The following is a 26,456-nucleotide window of genomic DNA, read 5'->3' as shown; positions in this document are numbered from 1 at the left end:
TGGGCCCTAGAGTGCAGGCTCAGTAGTTTTGGCGCATGGGCTTAGTTGCTCTGTGCATGTGGGATCTTTCCAGACCAGGGCTTGAACCTGTGTCCCCTGCATTGGCGGGCGGATTCTTAACCAATGCACCACCAGGGAAGCCCCTCATTCATTCTATATACTCACCCTTCCAGCTTTCATCTACTGATGTTGTTTCACTACCATTGATATGGTGATGACTCTAAAGGCTACTTCCTGTGCACCTCCTTTGGGATGTGTCCTAGCTACTTCAACATCAGTATACTCTCTCCTGCTTCTCAGCACAGCACCACCCCTTACCCTCTCTAAATAGTTCCAATTTTGTTCCATTTAAGTACATTCTCCATGTTGAAGCTTTATCAGTCCTTAGAAAACTAAAATTTGATCATGCCTCCTTTCCGTTAAAGAAAATGATTCCTCATTATTCTTTGGATGCAATCTAAATTATTCATAAAAGCATTGAAGGCCTTTTTTTAGATTCATTTTAAGTCACGCATACTGTTGTACTCTCTCTTGGTCATCGTGGCCTCCTTTTGCTCCCAGGAATGTGCTTTGCTCTCCCCAAAATTTAATACTAGGAAAATATTCAGCTATCTATTATAGTTTGGTTCAGTATTAATTATTACTCAAAATCATATTTATTCATGAAAAGAACCGCACATTAAAATTGAGATTCACATATTTTCAGTATTTTGAGATTATACAGACATGTCAAGTGTTTTTTAATCATATTTTTTCTTATCATCCAGGATTCTGTTACCTTTTATGCAGTCATATGCAAGATCAGGAGGGTTTTCTATTACTGGAAAGATCAAAACTGCACTGATTGAGAATGCAATCTATTATGGCACCTACTTGCTGATTTTTGGAGCGTTTTTAATTTATGTAGCTGTAAACCCACACTTGCACTTAGAATGGTAAGAAAAACCATGTTCTTAACATTGTTTCTGTATACATTTGCATTTTTGAAAATTAATTTTTATCTCATATGCAGGTAAACAAACATTTCCTTGAGAAACCTACCATTATATGTTTTATAGATTCCCCCAGAAGAATACCATAATAATATATATTACTAAGAAGGAAAATATGGAATAACATCTTTGAATATACATGTTGGACAAGGGACTTATGCTTTGTCTAAGAGCTATATGTTAAAAGTATTAACTCCCATGATTTTTTGATAGACTTTCAAATTTTGTGTATGACTAAATACCTAGATTTCTTTCTCATTGGAACTTGTGAATACTTTTCTTTTGTTCTGACTATAATTTGAGGGCATATTTCTCTTTAACTTTGAATTTATCATTGCAATAAAATTGAAATCTGTATTATACTTGTGGTCTATTATAATATACGTGAAGAGTCAGAGCTGAGAAGTTTAGGAATGGAGTGGCAATGATAATCCTTACTGTTGCATTCTTGAGGTTTGCGTGCATCTGCCTTAAAACAAGTTAAAATTTTTTCAGGCTTAAAATTTTTTTCAGGCTTCTCTTGGTTAATATTAAATAAGAAAGCACCTAATGAAAAATATATTTTCTTCAGGATAATTCTTGCCATGAATTTTCCTAGATTCTAATTTTAACTATAATAGAAGCTGTGTTTCCTGTGTTAAAGTCTATTTCTGCAGTCACACTGCAGAACGTGTTTTCATTAAAACACGTTATCTGCTGTTACTAAAAGAGTAGCTGAGGATTTGAAGGTTGAATTTTTTCATATAAAATTGGAGCCATCTTGTAGGGCAATTTTCTGAAAAAACATTTAACACTAGTTCCATTTAACATTTTTGTTGCAAAAATTTATCTATCACAGCTACCTGCTTATGTTTTCTTCCTTAGGAACCAGCTTCAGACAATTGGGATAGCTGCTGCAAATACATGGGGTCTTTTTCTTCTGGTGTTGTTGTTGGGGTATGGCTTGGTAGAAATCCCTCGCTCATACTGGAATGGAGCAAAAAGAGGTTATCTACTTATGAAAACTTATTTTAAGGCAGCCAAATTGATGACGGAGAAAGCAGATGCAGAAGAGACTTTAGAAGATGTCATGGAGGTAAGTAACTTTAAACCGCGGAGTCAACAGTCATCAAGTTGTGTGTATCTCCTTTTGGATATACTGTTGGTTTTGTTGTTGTTGGCACACTGATGGGCTTTAGAATAAAAATTTGGTGATATACAGTTATTAAGGATGTCTCATCCATTTGAATGACTTCTTATTGGCAGTTCAGCTTCATGAGATATCATCTCCATCTTCTAACCGACAGAGATGCAGGGAGAATATATTCAACAGTGCAGTGTTATGCTTGTTGTCTTGGGGTGACTTTTATTTTTATTTTATTTATTTTTTTGGCCACGCCAGGTCTTAGTTGCAGCACGCGGGATCTTCGTTGAGGCATGAAGGATCTTTCGTTGTGCTGCGCGGACTCTTCGTTGTGGTGCACGGGCTTCTCTAGTTGTGATGTGCGGGTTTGCTCTCTCTTGTTGTGGTGTGCAGGCTCCAGGGCACGTGGGCTCTGTAGTTGTGGCATGTGGACTCTGTAATTTGCGGCACGGGGGCTCTAGTTGAGGCACGCGAGCTCAGTAGTTGTGGTGCGCGGGCTTAGTTGCCCCGCAGCAGGTGGGATCTTAGTTCCCTGACCAGGGATCAAACCCATGTCCCCTGCATTGCAAGGTGGATTCTTTAGCACTGGACCACCAGGTAAGTCCCCTGGGTTAACTTTTAATAGTTCAAAGTTAAGACTCAAAAGTTTCCCAGATTAGATGATAAGTTATATGGTTACCGCGACATAGTAGAAGTGAAAATAGAAATTAAAGGACGCATCTTCCTGAAAATTTGACCCAAAGTAATCCCACCAAGTCTGGAAACCTCTTTAGAGACCAATATACATGGGAATTTGTGTCCCTAAGTTTTGTTTCCTGTCTGTCATCTTAATAAGGCACTTCATTTTACTCACTTGTAAAATTCATATGACTTGAACCAACTTCACAAAGTTACTGAAAGTATTAAATTTCAATAATATACACAAAAAATACAACAAATTATAAAATTTTGCTGTTTAATAATTTCGTTGTTGATTTTAAAAAAGGTTGTAGTCACCTCAGATTTTGCTCTTCTGCACAAATATGCTATTCCAATAATGTTATTCTTCAGCATAAAACCTTATGTTGAAGGCTTTCGTTCACTTTAGAGTAAAGCAAAATGCTGTAATGCGGCCTACCAAAACATGATTTGGCCCACGTCTAGCTCTCTCTTATCTCTCTGTCTTCCCCATGCTGGTCAACTTTGGTTCCTCAAACTTAATAATGGTGATGATAATAGCAAACAAGTATGTAGGCAAACAAGTATATAGAGTCACATATTTGCCTATGACTTTCTAAGCACTTTATATATATTAATACATTTAATTCTCAAAACAACCTTATAAGGGAGAATTTTTTACCCTTGTTTAATAAATGAAAATGAGACACAGAGAGGGTGAGTTTGCCATGTTCACGTGGCTACTGAGTGATAGAGCCACTGTGACTCTAGTTCATGCTTTAACAGGGATTGGCAAGCTTTCGGTAAAGGGCCAGATAGTAAATATTTTAGGCTTTCTGTGCCATATGGTCTCTGTTGCAACTACTCCATCACTAGCATGAAAGCAGCCATAGACAGTATATCAATGAATGAGGAATGGATGTGTTCAAACAAGAACAGATGGTGGGCCTGATTGGATCTGGTTTGCCGACCCCTGCTCTTAACCATTACATTTGTTGGCACTCTATTCTGTCTTTGAGTATGCTATTCCCAAACTCTTGGAATGCTCATTTCTCCAGTCTCTTTAGCTAATTCCTACTTCATTTTCAGGTCTCAACACAAGTGAGAATTCTTCAGTGGAGGCTTCTGTGTTAGTTTCCTGGGGCTGCCATAACAAAGTACCATGAACTATGGTTTAAACAACAGAAATCTATTGTTTCAGAGCTCTGGGGGTTGAAAATCCAAGATCAAGGTGTCAGCAGGGTTGGTTCCTTTAGAGGGCTATAGGGAAATTTGTACCATACCTCTCTTCTATCTTCTGGTAGTTAACTGACAATCTTTGGTGTTCCTTGGCTTGTATTATAGATCTCTGTCTTCATATTCACATGATATTCTCCCTGTGTGCCTGTGTCCAAATTTCCTCTTTTTATAAGGACACCAGACAGATTATGGGCCCACCCCATTCCAGTATGACCTTATCATAATTTAACCAATTATATCTGCAACAGCCCTATTCCCAGACAAGATTACATTCTAAGGTACTGGGGCTTGAGACATCAACATATGATTTTGGGGGGAGCACTGTTCAACCCAAAACACCTTCTTTGGTCCTCCAGATTCTTAGATACTCAGCAGCCATTTTTAAGTGAATGAATAAATGAACAAAAGAATGAATACTGATTCTTTAATTGTGGTTGAAAATTTTTATGTTGACTTCTTGCATTTATTTATAAAATGTTAAGAACTGTAGCAGAAGACATTGATTCAAAATATAGGAGTAAATCTATAAATAATACTCTGTTACATTTCCTTAAGCATGTGATGGATATTATTACATTTTTCAAAGGAAGTTAATTTGGTATTTTTTATATTTGATATATTTGAAATTTTGAATTTTGAAAAAATATTTGAAAATTTGTATTTGATAATAAAATAATTAAAAGGAGATCATTTAAATTTGATAATGTTCCCCTCAAAAGTTGGTATTAAATTCAGTTGTTTCAGATTTAAGGAATATGGATTTCACCAGTTCATTCAAACTTCCTTGACCAAGTATAAATTAAATGCAGTTTATTTTAGATCTGGATTTTGCTAGGAGGAATCTTCAGTGAATAAAGATAGATTTTGTTGTTGTTGTTAAATGGGAGTCCTCTACTTAGAAATAGGATGTGGAAAATTAAGGATTGGAATTGATGCCTTCATTGCTATTTTAGTGTAGGTTTAAGGTGTGAGGGATTTAAAAAAATTTAGATAAGAGAAATTTTTCCATGTAAATAAGAAACCACTCTTTTTATTGAATATATCTGACATAAAACATTGTGTAAATTTAAGGTGTACAAAATGTTAATTTGATCCATTTTTATATGGTAAGAAACTACTCTTTTCTTAATGAATCTTTTGAAAATAGCAGGAAGTCCACATACATAGCAGGAGAACTCTAGCCCTTTTTTGCCCCCTCAAAAAATGTATGATTTAGCAGGTATGAATTTCTTTGTCCATATGTTTAAAGGGAATTTGGGATCCTTCCTGTTTTTCTGAATGTCTGAAAATTTATAAACTTGTGGAGAAATTTTTTTCATCATTTTTTAAATACCTAGTGTCTTCCTGCCATGTTAAGTGCTATGTGGAACTGGCCATTAGGATACTAACCGTCTAGAGTAGAAAATTGTACAGTCCCTCACAGTATATGATAAATGCACTGTAAATGATACATGCTCTAGTGTAGAGAAATTTCGCTTAGAGGAAGAGGTGAAATGGAGGAAGTGAAATATGACCTGGGCCTTGAAGAATGGGTAGAATTTTCATAGCTGACAGCATTCTGGTCAGGTATCAGGAGGTTTTAAAACCAAATTAATTATGCATAAGATAAAAGATAAAGTTTACAAGGTCGATAGCCAGATAGCACGGCCTTGAATGTCGGACTCAAAAGTTCAGTGTATTTTGAAATCAGTGAGGAATCATTGACACCTTGCATGCAGGGAAGAGACATGATCCTGTATGTGGTTTAGGATAATCAGTCTGATGGAGGTGCGCAGAATAAAGCATGGACAAGAATACTGATAACTTAGTTTGAGAGAAAACTTTTAAAATCCACTGGTTTTGAATACATCTTTTAAGAGATCACAATCACCTTTTTTTTTTTTTTCTGGTAATTACTAATTATATTTTTCATCTATCCATAAAATCTTCCAAATGCAGTTTTATAAAAACCAGTTTAGTGTTTTATGATATGTTTTCTATGGAGTGAATGTATACATCTGTGTGTCTGTTACTTTTCTTTGAAGCATTAATAAAACTTATAAGCCATGTCAAACCATTCAAAAGGAATTTTTGCTAGATGGCCAGAGGTCACCTCTACCTACTGTCATTTTTCAAGGTAGAGGATTTGGAGAGGGACAAATAGCTACTTATTCCACTGAAAATTGCCTTTTAGTCTGACTTGATATATTTTGTCTGGTAAAGAATTGATTGGGCACAATAATGACAGAGTTCAAAGTTATGTTATTTGATATGAAGAAAATAAGCTATTATTCAAATACATTCCACACTTTATAAAAATTATGAACCTTGAAGGAAACTTAAATTTATAAGATATAGCAAATATCAATGTTCCAGTACTTGCTTTTGTTTAATATGCTAAAGAATTTAGAGGAAAAATATGATTTTCATATATATAATCAGACTGTATAGTTTGTATTCAAAGTTATGCTAACTAGTCAACAAAACTCTAAGGTAGCTTAGAAATGGAAGAGTGTAATGTAGTGATGCTTCAAGGACCTTTTAAAAACCCAAGTCCTGTCATTCCGGTTTTAGGCCTTACTCATTGACCTCAAAATGAAATGTTATTAAGGCCTTCTGGAATACTTTGCTCTTACTCTACAGCCTGATCAAGCACAGTGCATACCCTTGCTCTCCTTTCCCGTTAGTCACTGGAGTTTCTTTTCCTGAAACTCCTTGTTCACTTCTGCTTGGAGGCTTTGGTACATGCTGTCCCTCTGTCTGGAATATTCTTGCTCCTCCCTTTGATCAGCTGACTCCTATCCTCAGTTTAGCTTTTTATCTCAGTTTAAGTAATCGGTTCATCAGAAAGTCTTCCACACTAGATTATACAGCAGTTTTCACACCATTTCTATTTGAATAATGTCTGTTTTCTTCACTAAGCTAAGCTCTTTGACAGGAGCAGTATCTGTTGGTACAGATTATTCATGGGGTCTGCATATTTTAAATTTTGATGGATATTGCTAAATTATCTTCCAAATAGATTATATCACATTTTACTGTGTATAGGGAGGCCTTTTCCCCCGCAATCTTACCTCATTATATAAGAGCAGTTTTTTATAATTTTACAAGAAAACTGTCTTCATTTTAAAAAGTTGTAGTTTTTTTTAGTGGGATTGAACATCTTTTCAGATATTTATTGGCCAATTGCATTTCTTCTGTATCTTCCCATTTTTCTTTTGATTTTTAAGAGCTCTCCATATATTAAGGATAGTGATTTTTTTTCCATATACGTTATACTTTTTCACAACTTTTTCTATATGCCCTATGGTTTCCCTGCCCCCCAGTTTTACATCTCTTAAGGCCATCCTCTGCCCTATAATCAGAATGTTATTTTTAATATCCTGGTTGGTTCACTCTTGCCTCCCAGCCTTTGAATATGCTGTTTCTTCTTCCTAGAACAGTGGTTCCAACTTCTCAAAAATTTCATTTATATTATAGAATATCATGATTCTTTTAGAACTACTGATTCTAAAGATTCCCTTCTCTAACCCCTTTATTTCTTTCATATGCATTACATTGTTGATTTAATTATCTCATCACCACACTGCAATCTTAGTGAAAGACTTATAACACCATGTCTTCCCACTCCACCCTCCAGTATGGATTGTGGTGACCTTACACCTAGCACAGTGCTGGCACATAGTGAACTCTTAATTTTAAAAATGCGGGATGAATCATTAGTTGTGACTGCTGTAAAGTACTCTCTCATTGGAAAGGAGCAGGTGCTTTGTGACATTTTTAGCCTGTTCTGCTTCCTCTGGTTTCTCTGCTGTATTTTAGGTAATGAGATAATTGAGCTTGAGGAGCAAGATGGAGAAACACAGTCCTGTTCTTTCAGAATCTCAGTTTGCCTGATCCTTCATGACTTTTTATAATGTTTATTCATCTCTGTGTACCAAGTAAGCAAATGGTAAGGCAGTAAATCTAGAAAGTTATAAAAAGTGTGAGGGTATAGGTATAGCTGTTCCATAATTTTGTGTTTTGTGTTCTTAAGAGTTTTTATTCAGAGAATAGAACTTCATTATATGCTGAGTAATTTGGGTTGGAACTAAACTTGTGAGAATATATATAGTACCTAGAGCATCCTGATTTGAAACATCTAATCTACAGAAATGGAAATATTTTTATTTCTCTTACTGTTTTCATAGGAAGTTCGTAAAGTGAATGAGAGCATCAAGTATAACCACCCACTGAGAAAATGTGTTGACACAATACTTAAAAAGGTAATTAAATAATATTCTCATCTATTTTCTTTTGAAATGTAAATTTACGTACTATATTATAATAAAAGCATCAGAAAAGTATGCAAACAGCCTATGATTGAAGTCTTCCAACTCCTTTCCATTTTCATGACAATATTAACCATAAACCCATAGTAATTTGTACATAGAATTTGTTCTTTTGTTACTATAGGTTTAACATTATTTATTGGCAGTATTTTCCATTGAAATGTGGCTATAGAGGTTATGTCAAATAATGTAAAATGATTGCCGTGACACAGTGATGGAGATGGACCTTTATAGGTTGTAAAAGTGTCATTAAGGGCTTCCCTGGTGGCGCAGTGGTTGAGAGTCCGCCTACCGATGCAGGGGACACAGGTTCGTGCCCCGGTCCGGGAAGATCCCACATGCCGCGGAGCGGCTGGGCCCGTGAGCCATGGCCGCTGAGCCTGCGTGTCCGGAGCCTGTGCTCTGCAATGGGAGAGGCCACAACAGTGAGAGGCCCGCGTACCAGAAAAAAAAAAAGTGTCATGAAATGTGGTCACTAAAAGCGTATTTCCTATAAGAAAATAAATTAGGTCCTCAATAATCACATTTAATCAGCTTTGTACATGGTGTTTTACAATATATTTCATAAAATGAATGACATTATGAGATATTTAATACAGATATTTAATAAGAAACCATACAATTAAGGTTTTGATGCATTAGTATTGAATTAGAGGTATTCATATACTTCCGAAAATGATTATTCCAGAAATGAGTTCCCCAATTGTCTTCTCTGCAACCACAGAACTATTCCTTTTCTTGTATTTAGTTTACTTTATTTTTAAAGACTTGTATGTAAGCCTTTATTTTTTTATTGAGGTAACATTGATTTATAACATTATATGAGTTTTGTGTGTACATTATATTTCTACTTCTAGATACCCTATACCATCCTTAACACCAAAAATTTATTTTCCATCAGTCGCCATACAGTGGATCCCCTTTACCCATTTCACCCTAACCCCCACTACTACCCTGTTCTCTGTATCTACATGTTTGTTTTTATTTGGTTTGGTTTATTCATTTATTTTCTTTTTGTTTGTTTATCAGCTTTTTATATTCCCCATATGAGTTGAATCCTATGGTATTTGTCTTCATCTGACTTATTTCAGTTAGCATAATACCCTCAAGGTCCATCCATGTTGTTACAGATGGCAAGATTTTATCTTTTTTTTAATAGCTGAGTAGTATTCCCCTGTATGTATGTGTGTGTGTGTGTGTGTGTGTGTGTGTGTGTGTGTATCACATCTTCTTTATCCATTCATTCACTGATGGGCACTTACATTGTTTATCTTGGCTATTGTAAATAATGCTGCAGTGAACATGGGGGTGCAGATATCCTTTAGGATTAGTATTTTCATATTCTTTGGATAAGTTCCCAGAGGCGGGATAGCTAGATCATACAGTAATTGTAGTCTTTTTTTTTTTTTTTTTGCGGTACACGGGCCTCTCACTGTTGTGGCCTCTCCCGTTGCAGAGCACAGGCTCCAGATGCGCAGGCTCAGCGGTCATGGCTCACGGACCCAGCCGCTCCGCGGCATGTGGGATCTTCCCGGACCAGGGCATGAACCCATGTCCCCTGCATTGGCAGGCGGACTCTCAACCACTGTGCCACCAGGGCAGCCCCGTAGTCTTAATTTTTTGAGGACTCTCCATACTGTTTTCCATAGCGGCTGCACCAATTTACATTCCCACCAGTAGTGTATGAGGGTTCTGTGTTCTCCACATCTTCACCAACACTTGTTATTTCTTGTCGTTTTGATAATAGCCATTCTGACAGGTATGAGGTGATTGATAATCTCATTGTGGTTTTGATTTGCATTTCTTGAATAATTAGTGATGTTGAACATCTTTTCATGCACTTGTTGGCCACCTGTATGTCTTCTTTGGAAACTATCTCTTCGGCTCCCCTGCCCATTTTTCAATCAAGTTGTTTGTTCATTGTTGAGTTGTATGAGTTCTTTACATATTTTGGATGTTAACCTCCTATTGGATATATCATTTGTAAGTATATCCTCTCATTTGGTAGGTTGTCTTTTCATTTTATTGATGGTTTCCTTTGCTGTGCAGAAGCTTTTTAGTTTGATATAATCACATTTGTCTATTTTTGCTTTTGCTTCCCTTGCCTGAGGAGACATATCTAGAAAGATATTGCTAAGACCAATGTCAGAGAGCATCCTGCCTATATTTTCTTCTGGGATTTTTATGGTTTCATGTCTTACAGTCAAGTCTTTAATCCATTTTGGGTTGATTTTTATGTATGGTATGCAATAGTGGTCTAGTTTCCTTTTTTTGCATATGGCTGTCCATTTCTTTTCCTATATTTTAAATCTGTTATACTAATTATTAGCTAGTGCTCCTTTTGATTAAGATGATAGTCATGAGAATCAATTCTCTACATTTCTCTTATATTTGCTACCTTTTGAGATCTATTCAGGGAGGTTAACCAACTTGCCCAAGTTCATAGAGGTAATAAATGACTAATAGCGGCGTAGACGACTTCAAATCTGGAAGATGTTTGCAAGAAAATTAGATATGCTCAAGAATGAAAGATTTTTAATAAAAATAAAATTTTTATCTTTTTTGCAAATAAAATTTCTAAAAATCTACTCGTTCCTTTTAGTGCCCTGTAGAGTATCAGGAAAAAATGGGTAGGAACATGGATGATTATGAAGATTTTGATGAAAAACATAATACCTATCCAAGTGAAAAGAGTCTGGTAAAACTACATAAACAGGTAACTTTATATAGCCTTTTTACCTTCTGATGATTTTAGTTAGATTTGTAATTACTGCCCACAAAAAAAGAAGTTTGAGTGAATGTGTATCAGAAACTTCCTTTGATCCTGTCCTTATCATTATTCTTTGAAGTGTTTTAACTTTGTTTTTCTCGACATGATTACTGTTGGAATTTGGGGAGGGAGAACTATTCACTAAGCATAAGTGTTATATGTATTATAGAATATTAACATCCTTGTCTCCACCCAGAAATGCCACGACCCCTTTCCTATTGTTGTGACAACCAAAACATGCTCCTTAGTGGGGAGTTGAATCACTGTTGGATCAGAACACTGACAGGTGTTCCCCCGCTCTCTTTGTTAGGTGATTTATTCAGTTCAGAGACACCGTCGAACTCAAGTACAATGGCAGATTCTTTTGGAACAAGCATTTTATCTAGAAGATGTAGCAAAAAATGAAACTAGTGCTACTTGTCAGTTTGTTCATACCTTTCAATCGCCGGAGCCAGAAAATAGATTTATTCAGTATTTTTATAATCCTACAGTTGGTATGTAATTTGATGTACATTTCAAAGTTTAATGCTGCTAATTTTTCTGATGAAAAGTGTATATTTTCACCAATGCAAAGTTAAATTATAATTGTGTTATCTGACTTATGCCATATGGTAATACTATGTATTTGATAAACCTCCCCCAAAAAACTATTTTACTTGTCATATAACATATAAACTATTAGCTTCCACTCTTTCTTCACAGATAACCAAAATTCTATGCAAAAATATATGCAATACATCAAGCATATCTTGTATACATAATATATACTTAAAACAGAAGTTTAAGCAGTTTTATATCACAAGCGTGGATCTCTTCTTTAGTCTTGACATACTACTAAAATGTTCCCCTAAGATGTCCTCTTTGATTACTTACATTTATTAGTCTATATACAAAACGTACATTCAATAGTCAGAATATCTTATTCATTCAATAGGAGAATATTTTATTCTCCTTTATGATTATTTATGACACTTTTATTATCCTTTATGATTATTTATGACACTTTCTTCAAATGTTATCAAATTTAGTATGAAGAACTTAATGAAAATATCAGAGTGTCACAGTATTAGAACTTCTGTTTACCTTATTTATTCAAATAAACTGTTAAGTTCACTTGATTTTATTTTACATGTTTGGTCTTGAGTATGAAAACATAATGGCCATAACAAATGTCTCAATGAGGATCTTTTTTTTTAATTAAATAAAGGAATGATGTGATACTTGTTTTCATTCATTCAACAAACATTTGAGCCTATATATGCTGTGAATTGTTGGGTGCTTGGTATATATCAGTGAACAAAAATGACAAAAATTCCTGCCCTTGCAGAGTGAGAAAAACAGGCAATATATACATAAAGGTATGAACAGGATGCTGAGTAGGTAGTTGGCTGTAGATATTGGAGTTCAAGGAAGAAGTCTGCTCTGCAAATATAAATTAGTGTGTCATTAATGTATAGGTGGGCCATGGGTTAGGATAAAGTCAGTGAAGAAGTGATGGGATAGAGAAGAGAGAAAATCTGAGGACCAAGCCTGAGGTACTGCCAATTTAGACATCAAGTTGATGCGGAGGAACCAGCAGAAAAGACTAGAAAAAGAATGGCCGGTGAGATAGGAGGAAAACCAGGAGAGTGAAATGTTTTGAGAAAAAGGTTGTATAAAGTACCTTTTCAAATGTTTCAGATAGGTAGATTATTATGAATATTAAGACTTGACAATGGGATTTCAGAGAAATGAAGTGGGGGGAAGGGTAAAAAAGCCTGATCGAAATTTGAAAGAAAAACGAGGGAAAGCAGTTAGAGACACAATAGAAAACTCTCAAAATGTTTTCTTTATAAAAGGGAATAAAGAGGGAGTAGCTGAAGGAGAGTGGTAGGGTCAAGAGAAATTATTGCATGTAATTTGCAAATGACACCTTCGAGGAAATATGTTGAGACAGAAGAGAATGGCTGGGACAATGTACATTTATAGGCGGGATGAAATGGGAAAGAGTGAATAGTGAGGAGAAAGGCCTTAGTTTAGGAGGTAAAGCACAAATATACTTGAGCAGGTGTGAAAAGATGTAGTGGCGGGCACTTGGGGAGGTTCTGTTCTTCCAGCTTCTGTTTTCTCAGTGAAATGCTGAGAGTAATTATAGGGCAAGAGATTTTGGAAATTTGAGGAAAGAGGGCGCAAAATAGTTGCTTAGGGAGAGTAGGCATGGGAGAAGATTGGTGAATTATAGTACGCTAGCCAGGCAGTGCTCAGGGTCCACTTGAAGCTATTGATTAAGAATTTAAAGTGAGATGAGTCAGAAGAGTTGCGTGTCTTACTCTTGCAATGTGCAGTTCCATGGGTGCAGGCTCAGGGTAGCCAAGGAGTTGAATCTAACCAGAGCGTGGTTTAGCTTAGCAAGTACAGGGAAGCAAGAGAGGCCACGGGAATTGGGATATTGGAGAGTGATTATCCTTAAAGACTGTGGAATCTGAGCTGGGTAAAGAAAGTAATAAAGACATCAGGTTAAGTGGCAAGAAAAAGGTAGTAGAATAAATGGACTGTCGGTCAGGGTAAAGTCAGTCAGTGGAGCTGGAATAGTAGATGAAGGTGTTGCTTGGGGACAGGGATCCTATTCTTTAATGAGATTATAAGGGTTGGAGTTATCGGTAATAAAAGATTTAAAGGATGAGTAGTTGAGGTAAGTTGGAGGACAGACTCATTGGAGGAGAGTAGGTCGAGGAAGTGAAAGACCAGGGTATTGAAAGGAGGATCACCTGTGTGGATATTGAAATCACCAGGAACTATCCTGTGAGTAGGGTTGAAAAGATTTAGAGTGAGCCAGGAGCTCAACTCTTCAATGAATGAAGTATAACCTTTTCAATTTTGTGAGTTTTCTTCTTTTTTTTTTCTTTAACTTTTTTTTTTTTTTTGCCTAAAGTCAGACTTAACAAAAAGTTGCCAGAATAATACAAAGAATTCCCATATGCCCTTCACCCAGATTCCTTAAATGTTAACATTTTACCTTATTCATTTGCTTTATCTTTTTCTATCTGTATACGTATTTTTCCTTTATCTTTTCAGAGTTAAATCCAGACATGATAACCTCTTTACCTCTCAATGTTTCAGTGTGTATTTTCTAAGAATAAAGACGTTTTTGTACATAACCAAGTACAATGTGATCAAAATAAAGAAATTAGCATTGATACAGTACAGTTATCTACAGACCTTGTTCAGATTTTGCTAATTGTCTCAATAATATTCTTTGTAAAAAAATCCCAGATCGTGCATTGCATTCAGTTGTCATGTCTCCTTAGTCTCCTTTAATCTGGAACGATTTCTGGGTCTCTGTTATTATTTTATGACATTAATGTTTTGGAGAGTACAGGTCAGTTTTTTATTGAATGTCCCTGAATTTGAGTTTGATGTTTCCTCATAATCAGATGCAGGTTCTGCATTTTTGGCAGGAATACCTCAGCAATGATGTGTTCTTATCAGAGCATGAGGCACATAATATCAGTTTGTCCCATTACTGCTGATCATTTGCTTAGGATGGTGTCTGCCTGGTTCCACCACTGTTTTTCTCTTTGCAATTACGTATCTTGTATTGGAGGTATTTTGAAACACTGTAAATACGCTGTTACTCCTTTATGGTTTTCCTAATCATTTATTTCTTTTATCTTCCAGAGTGGTACTGGGAATGTCTTTTGCGACCGTGGTTTTATAGGGTACTTGCTGTGGTGTTGTCCATCTTCTCCGTGATTGTTGTGTGGTCAGAGTGCACATTCTTTAGCACTACACCTGTCTTATCCCTCTTTGCAGTCTTCATACAGCTGGCCGAAAAAACATACAATTATATTTATATCGAGGTCAGTTTATTTTATATGGGTCGTAAATAAATGTCAGCCATAGTATAATCCTTAACTGTTGTATCTTTTCTCCATATATTTCTTCTAGTAATAATGAAAGCAGTGAAGTTTCCCACAGTGTTATTATTCACACTTCCAAAAATGAGCTTCATCATTTTACCCAGAATATAAAAACTAAGAACTGTATTTGAGGAGAGATGAAAAGATGCAAAATAGTGCAAAGTACTTCTATGAGAATGCTTTGATCCTCTTTATGCCAGTGAAGCTACATAACTTATAGTCTTCATGTGAAGAGTTGCCAAGGGAATGGGAGAACAGGCTCACTTCAGGAGGTAGCTTTGAAACTTATGGATAGGATGTGGGACTGATTAAGATGTAGATTTTTTTTCATAATTTCATTTTATGAAAAAATGAAATTAGGCGGTTAAAAATTTATACTGTTACTGTGTATAAATTTTAGAATGTCAATAAATGTTAGCTGGAATTCAAAGATAATGCTTGTGATAGTATATAAGTATTGAAGTCTGTTAGTCTGAAACTGGGTTCTTTGTTTTCTTAGATTGCTTGCTTCCTCTCCATCTTCTTCCTCAGTATCTGTGTTTATTCTACTGTGTTCAGGATTCGTGTATTTAACTATTATTACCTGGCTTCACATCACCAGACTGATGCTTACAGCCTTCTTTTCAGTGGCATGTAAGTAGATTGTGTGTAGAAACAAGGGAAATGTCTCCATTACATGTATTCTTATGGATCTCTCTTTTATTTCTTTTTGCTTATGGGTCTTCACTAACACCTGTATTTCTATGAGCTAATTGATTAGGTTTAAGTATTAATTAGGTGCTTGTTGATGGCTAGCTAAATCCTCCTTGAAGTTTAGGGTTAAAATGGGTATGCTAGATTAGGAAGGAAAAGAAAGACATAGTGAGCCTGGATTTACCAATTAGAGAGTCAATAAATAGGTTAGTAATAAGAAGAACATTTGAGAGTTTAGAGACTAAGTCAGACCTAGAAAGTGTTCTGAGGTTCAGTGGCCTCAAACTGAATTGTGGAGGACCAAGAACACCAAAAGAATAATTCTTGCTGAGAGATATAGTAGAAGTTTAGAGAGATGGTTCCAGCTTGGGCTAGGTTGCACAATCTACTATTTGTCCGTATTGTTAACTTAGTTATATTAGGTTTTTAGGGCTGGACTTTGGGAACTTCAAGAGGAATCAATATCTGAGGCATCTCTAAGACTTTTTTTTACCTTTTTTTCCCCAATAGTTATAGACTCAAAGGGAGTTGCAAATATAATACAAAGAGTCCTAGTAACCTTCACCCAGCTTCCCCCAGTGGAGACATTTTATATTGCTGTTGTACAAACACAGACACACTACTGTTAACTAGACCACAGACCTTATTAATTTTCAGTATTTTTTGTCCTTTATTCGTGTGTGTGTGTGTGTGTGTGTGTGTGTGTGTAGATTCCCGTAACCACCACCACAATCAAGATACAGAACTATTCTATCACCACAAAAGAACTCATATTACCTCTTTCTATTCACACCCTCTCTTCATTTTTGTCTCCTTCTACTCTCCAACTCTGTAGTTCTGTAAGATTCTCTTTTTATCTGGTCAAAACTGAGCTCCAACTATTATTTATACCTGTAATTGTCAGAGTTGACATACTTTGATAAAACTTCAGATCTTTTACGTACTGAGTACAATTCACCTGAGGATGTTACTGTCCTCGTCATGCTATTGAGACAGATTTAGATTACACAGATGGTAGGCGTGGAAGAGGCACATACAGAGGCACTCTACAAATTCTTGGGATAAAGCAGTGGCAAACACTACCGAAGGAGATAACCTGAGGCTGGAGTTTTGCCTTGTAGGTGTTGATGTTTTTAAGGAAGATGTGATTAATAGGATTTTCAGAATGTCTCAAAAGTAAGGGCAGTTTGTATTAAGAATTAAAAATACAAATGGATGAGAATAATAGTTACAATGATCTGAAATGTTCTTAATGTATTTCAACATAATATATAATGTATCTTGCTGCTTTAATTTTTATATATTGTGTTTATTAATGCTTACTGCAGGTTATTTTGCCGTTTGACTCCTCCTTTATGTCTTAATTTCTTGGGTTTGACCCATATGGATTCATCCATCTCTCACCAGAATACACAGCCAACTGCTTATACATCTGTAAGTATTGTCAAAAAAGAGTTCTTTAGATTCATTATCTATATAGGGTGCTATTATTGTGAAATTTCTTTTTACTGCTGGCGGAAAAGTTCTGTTGCATTATTAGGATCTTTTTAAAAATTACTAAAACTTTCTTTTACAGATTGTATATGTAATTACTAATGACTGAATAAAAGTGATATTGCTATATCTTATTATAAAAAATTAATTTTTGGTTCATATAGGTTGTCCAGCTGAGCAATATCAATAGACCTGACTTATAATAATATTAACCTTTATGTTTATGGTCTTAATGTATTTGATGATTTTCAGTAGTATTTATAAAATATTAATATTTGGTGGAGAAAAATCTTAATAAATAAGCAAATTAAGATATATAGACATATAACATTGTATTAGTTTATGGTGTACAACGTAATTGGTATATGTATGTATTGTGAAATAATTATCATAATAAGTTTAGTTAACATTCATCACCTCACAGTTACAGTTTCTTTCCTCTTGTGATGAGAACTTAAAAATCAGTCTATTTAGTGCTTCATTTCTACTTTTTTGAAAACTCCGAATTAATTGATATAAATGGTTATGGGTGAATTTTCTAATAATGAAAAAGAATGAAAGATATAGAACTGTACTGATTTAATTTTTTCTTGCTCCTCAGATTATGGGTTCCATGAAAGTTTTATCCTTTATTGCAGATGGGTTCTATATATATTATCCTATGTTGGTGGTAATTCTCTGCATTGCTACTTATTTTAGGTAAGAAACAACATTGCTTATTTTCCACATATGCTTAGCCTGATCTGGATAACTTTTCTCCTTAAAGCCCTTTTAAATATTCACTGATTGGGTTCTGGTTGTTTGTTTTATTGTGACTTTGTGGGTGCTGGGCATAGTTTAAAGGGGTTGCTTGAGTGCCTGGGTCAGGTTCTCCCTCCAAAGATATTTTCAAGAAAAGAGAGAGAGTTATTCTGTTACACATATTTAGCCTACAGAGTGATAGGATTAATTACAGAATGTTAACTCTGAGTCCTGGCCTGTGATACTGGCAGCCAGTGTAGCTTATAAAGCACCCCCATACCCAGCTTGTATCCAGAAACATATATTAGTCTTAGGGCTTTCCCCACAATCATTTTTGGGTTTCTAGATATTTCAGATCATAGCCAGAACAGAGGGTCAGGTGAGGAACAGTTGAAATCAGACAGTACGTGTAAGGCAGGAAAGTACATGGGCTGCTCTTTTTATAGGATCAGAAAAAGTGGTAGAACCTTGGCAGAGATCAGACTCAAAAGGAGTTAAAAGACAAGTGTGCTTGGCTTCTAGCCCCGTCTTCCCTACTTCCACGTGTTAGGTGCCCACATCCTGTACTCTGCCTACCCTCTTCACTGCTTAAGTGCTCCATGACACACCAAAAATGCCACTTAAAAAAAAAATTTTATTGATAATAAGTTTCATCCAACCACTTTTCATTTAAATCTTTCAGTACCATTATATAGTTATTGTTAATAATGTACGTTATTGTACTGATATTCTAACACTAGGATATTGAGTAAATAGAAAAGTTTTGTTTGAAATAAATTCTCTATTGAATTTTGTAAAACATATATATTTTACCTTCTCATAAGTAAAGGAACTAAAGGATTATAATTTAAAATAAAACGGTTAATTTGAACTGACAAAAAAATCTAATATTTTCAATTTTTTTCCATAAGGTAGAAAAGACAGAGGTTTATACTATGAAAATGATGTATTAAAGGAAGAGACCAATCATCCTTTGGATATCCAAAATTAAATTTTTATTATATGCTTATTCATTTTAACAGTTTATAAACTACAAATGGAACATTAAGAGCTTGTGATGTATAAATCATATCTTCTCATGTTAGTATTTATGTTGGTAAGATTAGCATCTCTTCTTATCTTATTAGATTGTTATACTGATCGAGGGATAGATGGGTGGGATAATGCCTTGCCAACTATAAAATCTTAAACAAATGTAAGGAACTATGTCTAAAAGGAAAATTGTTGAACTTAAAAATAATTCCTTAAAAGTGTTGTTTTAGAGTTAATTAAGATAAATTTTGAGTGCCCGTTTGTCTTTAAGGAAAAAAAATGGTCATATTCCTCAATTTTCAAATTATAAAAATACTCTGTTATAGGAGTATATGAAGCAATGCCTTGCTGACATTTCAACGGTAACTTGACTTTATAGGTCAATTTTCTTTTGAAATGCTGCTATAATTAGTCTAATTCCCATATTCCTAGCACACAGCCATACCCAGAGCTAATATTCAGACTTAACTGCCTAGAGAATATAAAGCTGTTTCCTGACACTTTAGACAAAGCTAAGACCTTCCCAGAGACAATGATCTCATCCTGGAGTATAGTATTCCCACAAGAACATGAAGATGTAAGGGAATATTTAAAGTCACGGAATTAGCATGACCATCTACCTGAAACCCTAGTTTTACTTACCGTTAAGTCATACAGAGCATTCCTTATATATTAAAACAGGCAGATAATTTATGAATTAGCCAGATTTTTACACATCACTAATGTAAAATGGGAGATCTTCACTTTTTTTAAATTGCTCCGCTGTTTTCTCTTCCTCCTAACATACACACACACGTACTTCTTCTCCCTTTCTCCATGTATGGTGTTGAGGGCATATGTGAGGGCATTAGCCTGCTGTGCCCCCCTTTGCCTGGCAAAGCAATAAAGCTATTCTTCTCTACCTCAAAAGAAAAAAAAGGAAATCAATGAAAACGTTTGAGAACTAAGGTAATAAAAAGAGCTTGGTCTTTGTTTTGTCTTGGATTTAAATCCTCAGGTCTAAAATTTATTAGTTGATCTTCAGCAAGGTTTTTAACCCCTTGTACCTCTGTTTCCTTATCTGTAAAGTGTTATTTATCTCTTAGAATTATAATAAGAATTAAATAAGAATATCTGTAAATTGTCTGATGCATAATAGGAGTTTAACAAATATTAATCCTTCCTTCCTTGCGTGCCATATTTTCAGAGTATTTCTGTCCTGTACAACAGTGAGGTTTAAAGTAAATAGTAAATAAGATATAAAATGATAACCCCCAGATAAGCTATAGTAATGAATTCTGAGTTTCTAGTAACACCTATTTAAATAGAATTGAGTAGTTCTCAGGATAAAAAAAACATGAAAATCAATTTGCATAACTAAGACTTTCTAAGCCAGAATATTCTGCACTTGTAAATACTGGTTGTGTATGTGTATTTTCAGTATTAATATTGCTGTTTGAATATAAGAAAAGAATAAATTGCTTTTGTATTATAGCCATTGTTTAGCATCCTGCTCTAGTAATCTTCTGAATGTATGCTAATGGCCTAACTTAATTTGTGTCTGTAAGAAATATGGCTTTGGTGCATACCCTAGTCAGTGGAGTACTGGGCATATAAGCTTCTTAGAAAGGGAAATAAGTACTTCTTAAAGAAAGACAAATGTAGCTCTAGGTAACTTGACATGATAACTAGTAATAAACCATAGGCTTCTGTGGGGTGCAGATACTAAAGAACAATTAACTTATCTAAACGTTTACAGTGTGAAATAATGCTTATCTTTTTGAAAATCGATTTTTATTAGCTTGGGAACTCGTTGTTTGAATCTACTTGGTTTCCAGCAGTTCATGGGAGATAATGATATGACATCAGACTTAGTTGATGAAGGAAAAGAATTAATCAGACGAGGTAAGATTTGTCTTTTAAAATGAATGAAGGGAAAGTGCTAAGACTGAGAATACAAAATTAATGTTTGTATGATTTGAAATTTTTAATCTATCTTAAGAAATTACAAATTAATATGTTTTAGCTAAAATTCTACGGAAGACTTTCATAGCAAAAATAATTCAAAAACATAAATGATTGTTTCATCTGTCTTTAAGAAATTCTGCAGAGGATTTAATAATTAATATGTCTGCAACTAAATAACGCCCTTGTTTGGTGTTGGAGTCATTTTCCTGTTTGCTTTGAAATAGATTTGCCAAGTTAAATACAGTTAGAAAACTCATTAACTTAAAGAATCATCATTAAAAACAAGGTAAAGAATCATCATTAGTTTAATGCTGCATAGGAAATCATTCAAGCCAAGGCTGGTTTTTAGAATGTGGTAATCATTAACAACCTGTTAGAATACATGGCACTCTGTTAGAATCTAATCTCAAAACTGAGTGTATCAAATTTCCTGATGTTCAAGTGATGGTAGAATAGGGGGAAAAAGAAAAACAAAACTTGAGTTTTGGGACATTGGTTCTTAGACATTCTCCCTACTTGGGTCTGGGGTTTTTGTGTGATCTTATTTAAATGTAAGCCAGAATGAACTGTGGCTCTAAAATAGGCCAGCGTAGCCTTCACATGCTCTCATAGGAAGGTGGTATCTAGTTAATGTAATAGTTCTGCTGCTTTTTGCATTAATTAGACTTCATCTGGAGTATCATATCCAGTCCTGGGTAATATTTTCAAGAGTAAGACTGATAAGTCAGAAGGAATCTAGGACAGCCAGAATGAGTCTGTAGGGCATATCTTATAGAAAAGAACCACTGAGTATATAGCCAGAAGAGAGTAATGGAAAAGACTCTTATGCAGAAAGAAGTATGAACTTAATTTAGAAGACAAGACATAAAGAAAAAGAGAAGTTGCAGAGAAACAAGTTTCAAGTCACCATGGGGAAGAAGTTCTTCCCCACTAAAGCTATTTAGGCAGAGCCTAAAGGGCCATCTCCAACAAAAGTAGAGAAAGTATTCTCTGTGGAGTTAGGTGAACTCTCCGGTTCTTTCCAACAATAACCTATTACCTTTGACTTTGTAGTAATTTAAAGGAAATTGGTCATAGCCTGATACCTTTACTTCAGTTACTCTACATCTAATTAAACCATGTTATACCAAATTTGAGACCACTTTTCTGTCTCTAGAGAAGAGAAAAAGGCAACGGCAAGAAGAAGGTGAAAGTCGACGAAGAGTAAGTACCGTACTTATTAAATTTCTGTAACCTAAAGATTAATGTGAAATATCATAAGAATCTTATTGATTTAGAATAATTGGCTAAAAACAGTGGAAAAAAGACACAGGATATACTTTTACAGAAAAGCAGTTTTAATAGTTTCAGATGTACATGTAGGTATCCTGTCAGACCTGTTCTAAAAAGTCATTAGTAATAAATTACTTCATGTCCAACATCTAGCAGTTTCTTACCTAGAGTAGGTGCTCAGTAAATATTTATTGGATAAGTGAATAAATTCATGCAATCTTGCTATTAAAGTGATTTTGATTGCTTGAAAATTATGCTTTTTTTGTAATATGACATTAATTTTATTCCTCTTTAATTTTTCCTTAGTCCTTCGTTTCCTGAGTCGAACTAACTTCCTAGAGAATTGAAAAGGCAAAAACTGAGAAAAATCTAGTCACAGTTACCACAGGTTTTCAACATCTGAGTGTGTCCATTACCAGAGAAGTGAAGACTCAGGAGACATGATAGTTGTCTTCGTGTATTTTAGTGTATGTTATGTAAAGGGAGACTTGGTCTTTATTTCAGAAGGCATAACTAGAACAAAAGAGCAGAAGTGACTGGAAATAGAGTTCACCTTTTTGTGAAAACTTCCACAGTTTACCAATATTGCAGTGAGATCATCACACATAGAAATTTCCATGTCTTCTAGTAAGAGGGCCAAATGGTATCTGGCATGGTTATTTTAAAATGAAACACTGCACTGCATGGGAGGCTTAATTAGGACCTCTAAAGTTCCTTTCAATTCTACGAATTTAATGAGTGGAATCCCAGTTAATAAGGTTTTAGTGCAGTTAAGACACAATGCCACATGAGTCATTACCTAATTATGTTTGTATACAACTCTAATTTTACTGTTAGAAATGACTTTTCAGGTCTCTATGATTTGTACTTTATTTGGGTGAGAGAAAATTTTATTAACATCTCATTAATTACTATGAGTTATCATAACTCTTACATGGTCAAGGTAACCTTATTGTAGTTGTAAAATTATTTGGATATTTCAGATAGAATTCAATAACTTAAAAGAATCATAGCTAGCAAAAATGTCTATAAATATCTTCATTCAAGTTAAGTTTGGCAACTATTAAAAGCATTTAGAGATAAGAAAAGTAGTTATCTATACTTTCCTTTTTTTTTTTTTTTTACATCTTTATTGGAGTATAATTGCTTTACAATGGTGTGTTAGTTTCTGCTTTATAACAAAGTGAATCAGTTATACATATACATATGTTCCCATATCTCTTCCCTCTTGCGTCTCCCTCCCTCCCACCCTCCCTATCCCACCCCTCCAGGCAGTCACAAAGCACCCAGCTGATCTCCCTGTGCTATGCGGCTGCTTCCCACTTGCTAGCTATTTTACGTTTGGTAGTGTATATATGTCCATGCCACTCTCTCACCTTGTCACAGCTTACCCTTCCCCCTCCCCATATCCTCAAGTCCATTCTCTAGTAGGTCTGTGTCTTTATTCCTGTCTTACCCCTAGGTTCTTCATGACATTTTTTTTCCTTAGATTCCATATATATGTGTTAGCATACAGTATTTGTCTTGCTCTTTCTGACTTACTTCACTCTGTATGACAGACTCTAGGTCCATCCGCCTCATTACAAATAGCTCAATTTCATTTCTTTTTATTGCTGAGTAATATTCCATTGTATATATGTGCCACATCTTCTTTATCCATTTATCCGATGATGGACACTTAGGTTGCTTCCATCTCCTGGCTATTGTAAATAGAGCTGCAATGAACATTTTGGTACATGACTTTTTGAATTATGGTTTTCTCAGGGTATATGCCCAGTAGTGGGATTGCTGGGTCATATGGTAGTTCTATGTGTAGTTTTTTAAGGAACCTCCATACTGTTCTCCATAGTGGCTGTACCAATTCACATTCCCACCAGCAGTGCAAGAGTGTTCCCTTTTCTCCACACTCTCTCCAGCATTTACTGTTTCTAGATTTTTTGATGATGGCCATTCTGACTGGTGTGAAATGATATCTCATTATGGTTTTGATTTGCATTTCTCTAATGATTAATGATGTTGAGCATTCTTTCATGTGTTTGTTGGCAGTCTGTATATCTTCTTTGGAGAAATGTCTATTTAGGTCTTCTGCCCATTTTTGGATTGGGTTGTTTGTTTTTTTGTTATTGAGCTGCATGAGCTGCTTGTAAATTTTGGAGATTAATCCTTTGTCAGTTGCTTCATTTGCAAATATTTTCTCCCATTCTGAGGGTTGTCTTTTGGTCTTGTTTGTGGTTTCCTTTGCTGTGTAAAAGCTTTGCAGTTTCATTAGGTCCCATTTGTTTATTTTTGTTTTTATTTCCATTTCTCTAGGAGGTGGGTCAAAAAGGATCTTGCTGTGATTTATGTCATAGAGTGTTCTGCCTATGTTTTCCTCTAAGAGTTTGATAGTTTCTGACCTTACATTTAGGTCTTTAATCCATTTTGAGCTTATTTTTGTGTATGGTGTTAGGGAGTGATCTAATCTCCTACTTTTACATGTACCTGTCCAGTTTTCCCAGCACCACTTATTGAAGAAGCTGTCCTTTCTCCACTGTACATTCCTGCCTCCTTTATCAAAGATAAGGTGACCATATGTGCGTGGGTTTATCTCTGGGATTTCTATCCTGTTTCATTGATCTATATTTCTGTTTTTGTGCCAGTACCATACTGTCTTGACTACTGTAGTATAGTCTGAAGTCAGGGAGCCTGATTCCTCCAGCCCCGTTTTTCGTTCTCAAGATTGCTCTGGCTATTCGGGGTCTTTTGTGTTTCTATACAAATTGTGAAATTTTTTGTTCTAGTTCTCTGAAAAATGCCAGTGGTAGTGTGATAGGGATTGCATTGAATCTGTAGATTGCGTTGGGTAGTAGAGTCATCTTCACAATGTTGATTCTTCCAATCCAAGAACATGGTATATCTCTCCATCTATTTGTATCATCTTTAATTTCTTTCATCAGTGTCTTATAATTTTCTGCATACAGGTCTTTTGTCTCTTTAGGTAGGTTTATTCCTAGATATTTTATTCTTTTCGTTGCAATGGTAAATGGGAGTGTTTTCTTGATTTCACTTTCAGATTTTTCATCATTAGTGTATAGGAATGCCAGAGATTTCTGTGCATTAATTTTGTATCCTGCTACTTTACCAAATTCATTGATTAGCTCTAGTAGTTTTCTGGTAGCATCTTTAGGATTCTCTATGTATAGTATTATGTCATCTGCAAACAGTGACAGCTTTACTTCTTCTCTTCCGATTTGGATTCCTTTTATTTCCTTTTCTTCTCTGCTTGCTGTGGCTAGGACTTCCAAAACTATGTTGAATAAGAGTGGTGAGAGTGGGCAACCTTGTTTTGTTCCTGATCTTAGTGGAAATGCTTTCAGTTTTTTACCATTGAGGACGATGTTGGCTGTGGGATTGTCATATATCGCCTTTATTATGTTGAGGAAAGTTCCCTCTATGCCTACTTTCTGGAGGGTTTTTATCATAAATGGGTATTGAATTTTGTCGAAAGCTTTCTCTGCATCTATTGAGATGACCATATGGTTTTTCTCCTTCAATTTGTTTATATGGTGTATCACTTTGATTGATTTGCATATATTGAAGAATCCTTGCATTCCTGGAATAAACCCCACTTGATCATGGTGTGTGATCCTTTCAATGTGCTGTTGGATTCTGTTTGCTAGTATTTTGTTGAGGATTTTTGCATCTATGTTCATCAGTGATATTGGCCTGTAGTTTTCTTTCTTTGTGACATCCTTTTCTGGTTTTGGTATCAGGGTGATGGTGGCCTCGTAGAATGAGTTTGGCACTGTTCCTCCCTCTGCTATATTTTGGAAGAATTTGAGAAGGATAGGTGTTAGCTCTTTTCTAAATGTTTGATAGAATTCGCCTGGGAAGCCATCTGGTCCTAGGGTTTTGTTCGTTGTAAGATTTTTAATCACAGTTTCAATTTCAGTGCTTCTGATTGGTCTGTTCATATTATCTATTTCTTCCTTATTCAGTCTTGGCACGTTGTGCATTTCTAAGAATTTGTCCATTTCTTCCAAGTCCATTTTATTGGCATATAGTTACTCGTAGTAATCTCTCATGATCTTTTGTATTTCTGCAGTGTCAGTTGTTACTTCTCCTTTTTCATTTCTAATTCTATTTTTTTTTTTTTTTAAACATCTTTATTGGGGTATAATTGCTTTACAATTGTGTGTTAGTTTCTGCTTTATAACAAAGTGAATCAGTTATACATATACATATGTTCCCATATGTCTTCCCTCTTGCGTCTCCCTCCCTCCCACTCTCCCTATCCCACCCCTCCAG

The 26,456-nt window shown here is 35.3% G+C and overlaps 1 protein-coding gene across 3 annotated transcripts in view; it reads left to right on the top strand.

The window, feature by feature from the left end:
• The window catches only part of LMBRD2 (LMBR1 domain containing 2), a 63,282-nt gene that overhangs the window by 14,002 nt on the left and 22,824 nt on the right, over positions 1–26,456 (top strand). For all 3 annotated transcript variants that reach the window (XM_089908759.1, XM_022599327.3, XM_022599316.3), the window contains 11 exons: positions 768–935; positions 1,857–2,067; positions 8,181–8,255; positions 10,924–11,037; positions 11,402–11,585; positions 14,749–14,930; positions 15,490–15,623; positions 17,012–17,117; positions 17,779–17,876; positions 20,731–20,834; positions 22,054–22,100. In XM_089908759.1, coding sequence (XP_089764885.1) covers positions 768–935; positions 1,857–2,067; positions 8,181–8,255; positions 10,924–11,037; positions 11,402–11,585; positions 14,749–14,930; positions 15,490–15,623; positions 17,012–17,117; positions 17,779–17,876; positions 20,731–20,834; positions 22,054–22,100 — 1,423 coding nt within the window. The remainder of the gene's footprint in view (positions 1–767; positions 936–1,856; positions 2,068–8,180; positions 8,256–10,923; positions 11,038–11,401; positions 11,586–14,748; positions 14,931–15,489; positions 15,624–17,011; positions 17,118–17,778; positions 17,877–20,730; positions 20,835–22,053; positions 22,101–26,456) is intronic.

Source organism: Delphinapterus leucas, chromosome 3, assembly GCF_059928025.1.
Source record: "Delphinapterus leucas isolate spDelLeu-1000000601 "Yukka" chromosome 3, BTC_Dleu_Yukka2, whole genome shotgun sequence".
In the NCBI taxonomy this organism is placed as follows: domain Eukaryota; kingdom Metazoa; phylum Chordata; class Mammalia; order Artiodactyla; family Monodontidae; genus Delphinapterus; species Delphinapterus leucas.
Note: the sequence above shows the minus strand (reverse complement) of the source record. Positions and strands in the feature narration are given on the sequence as shown.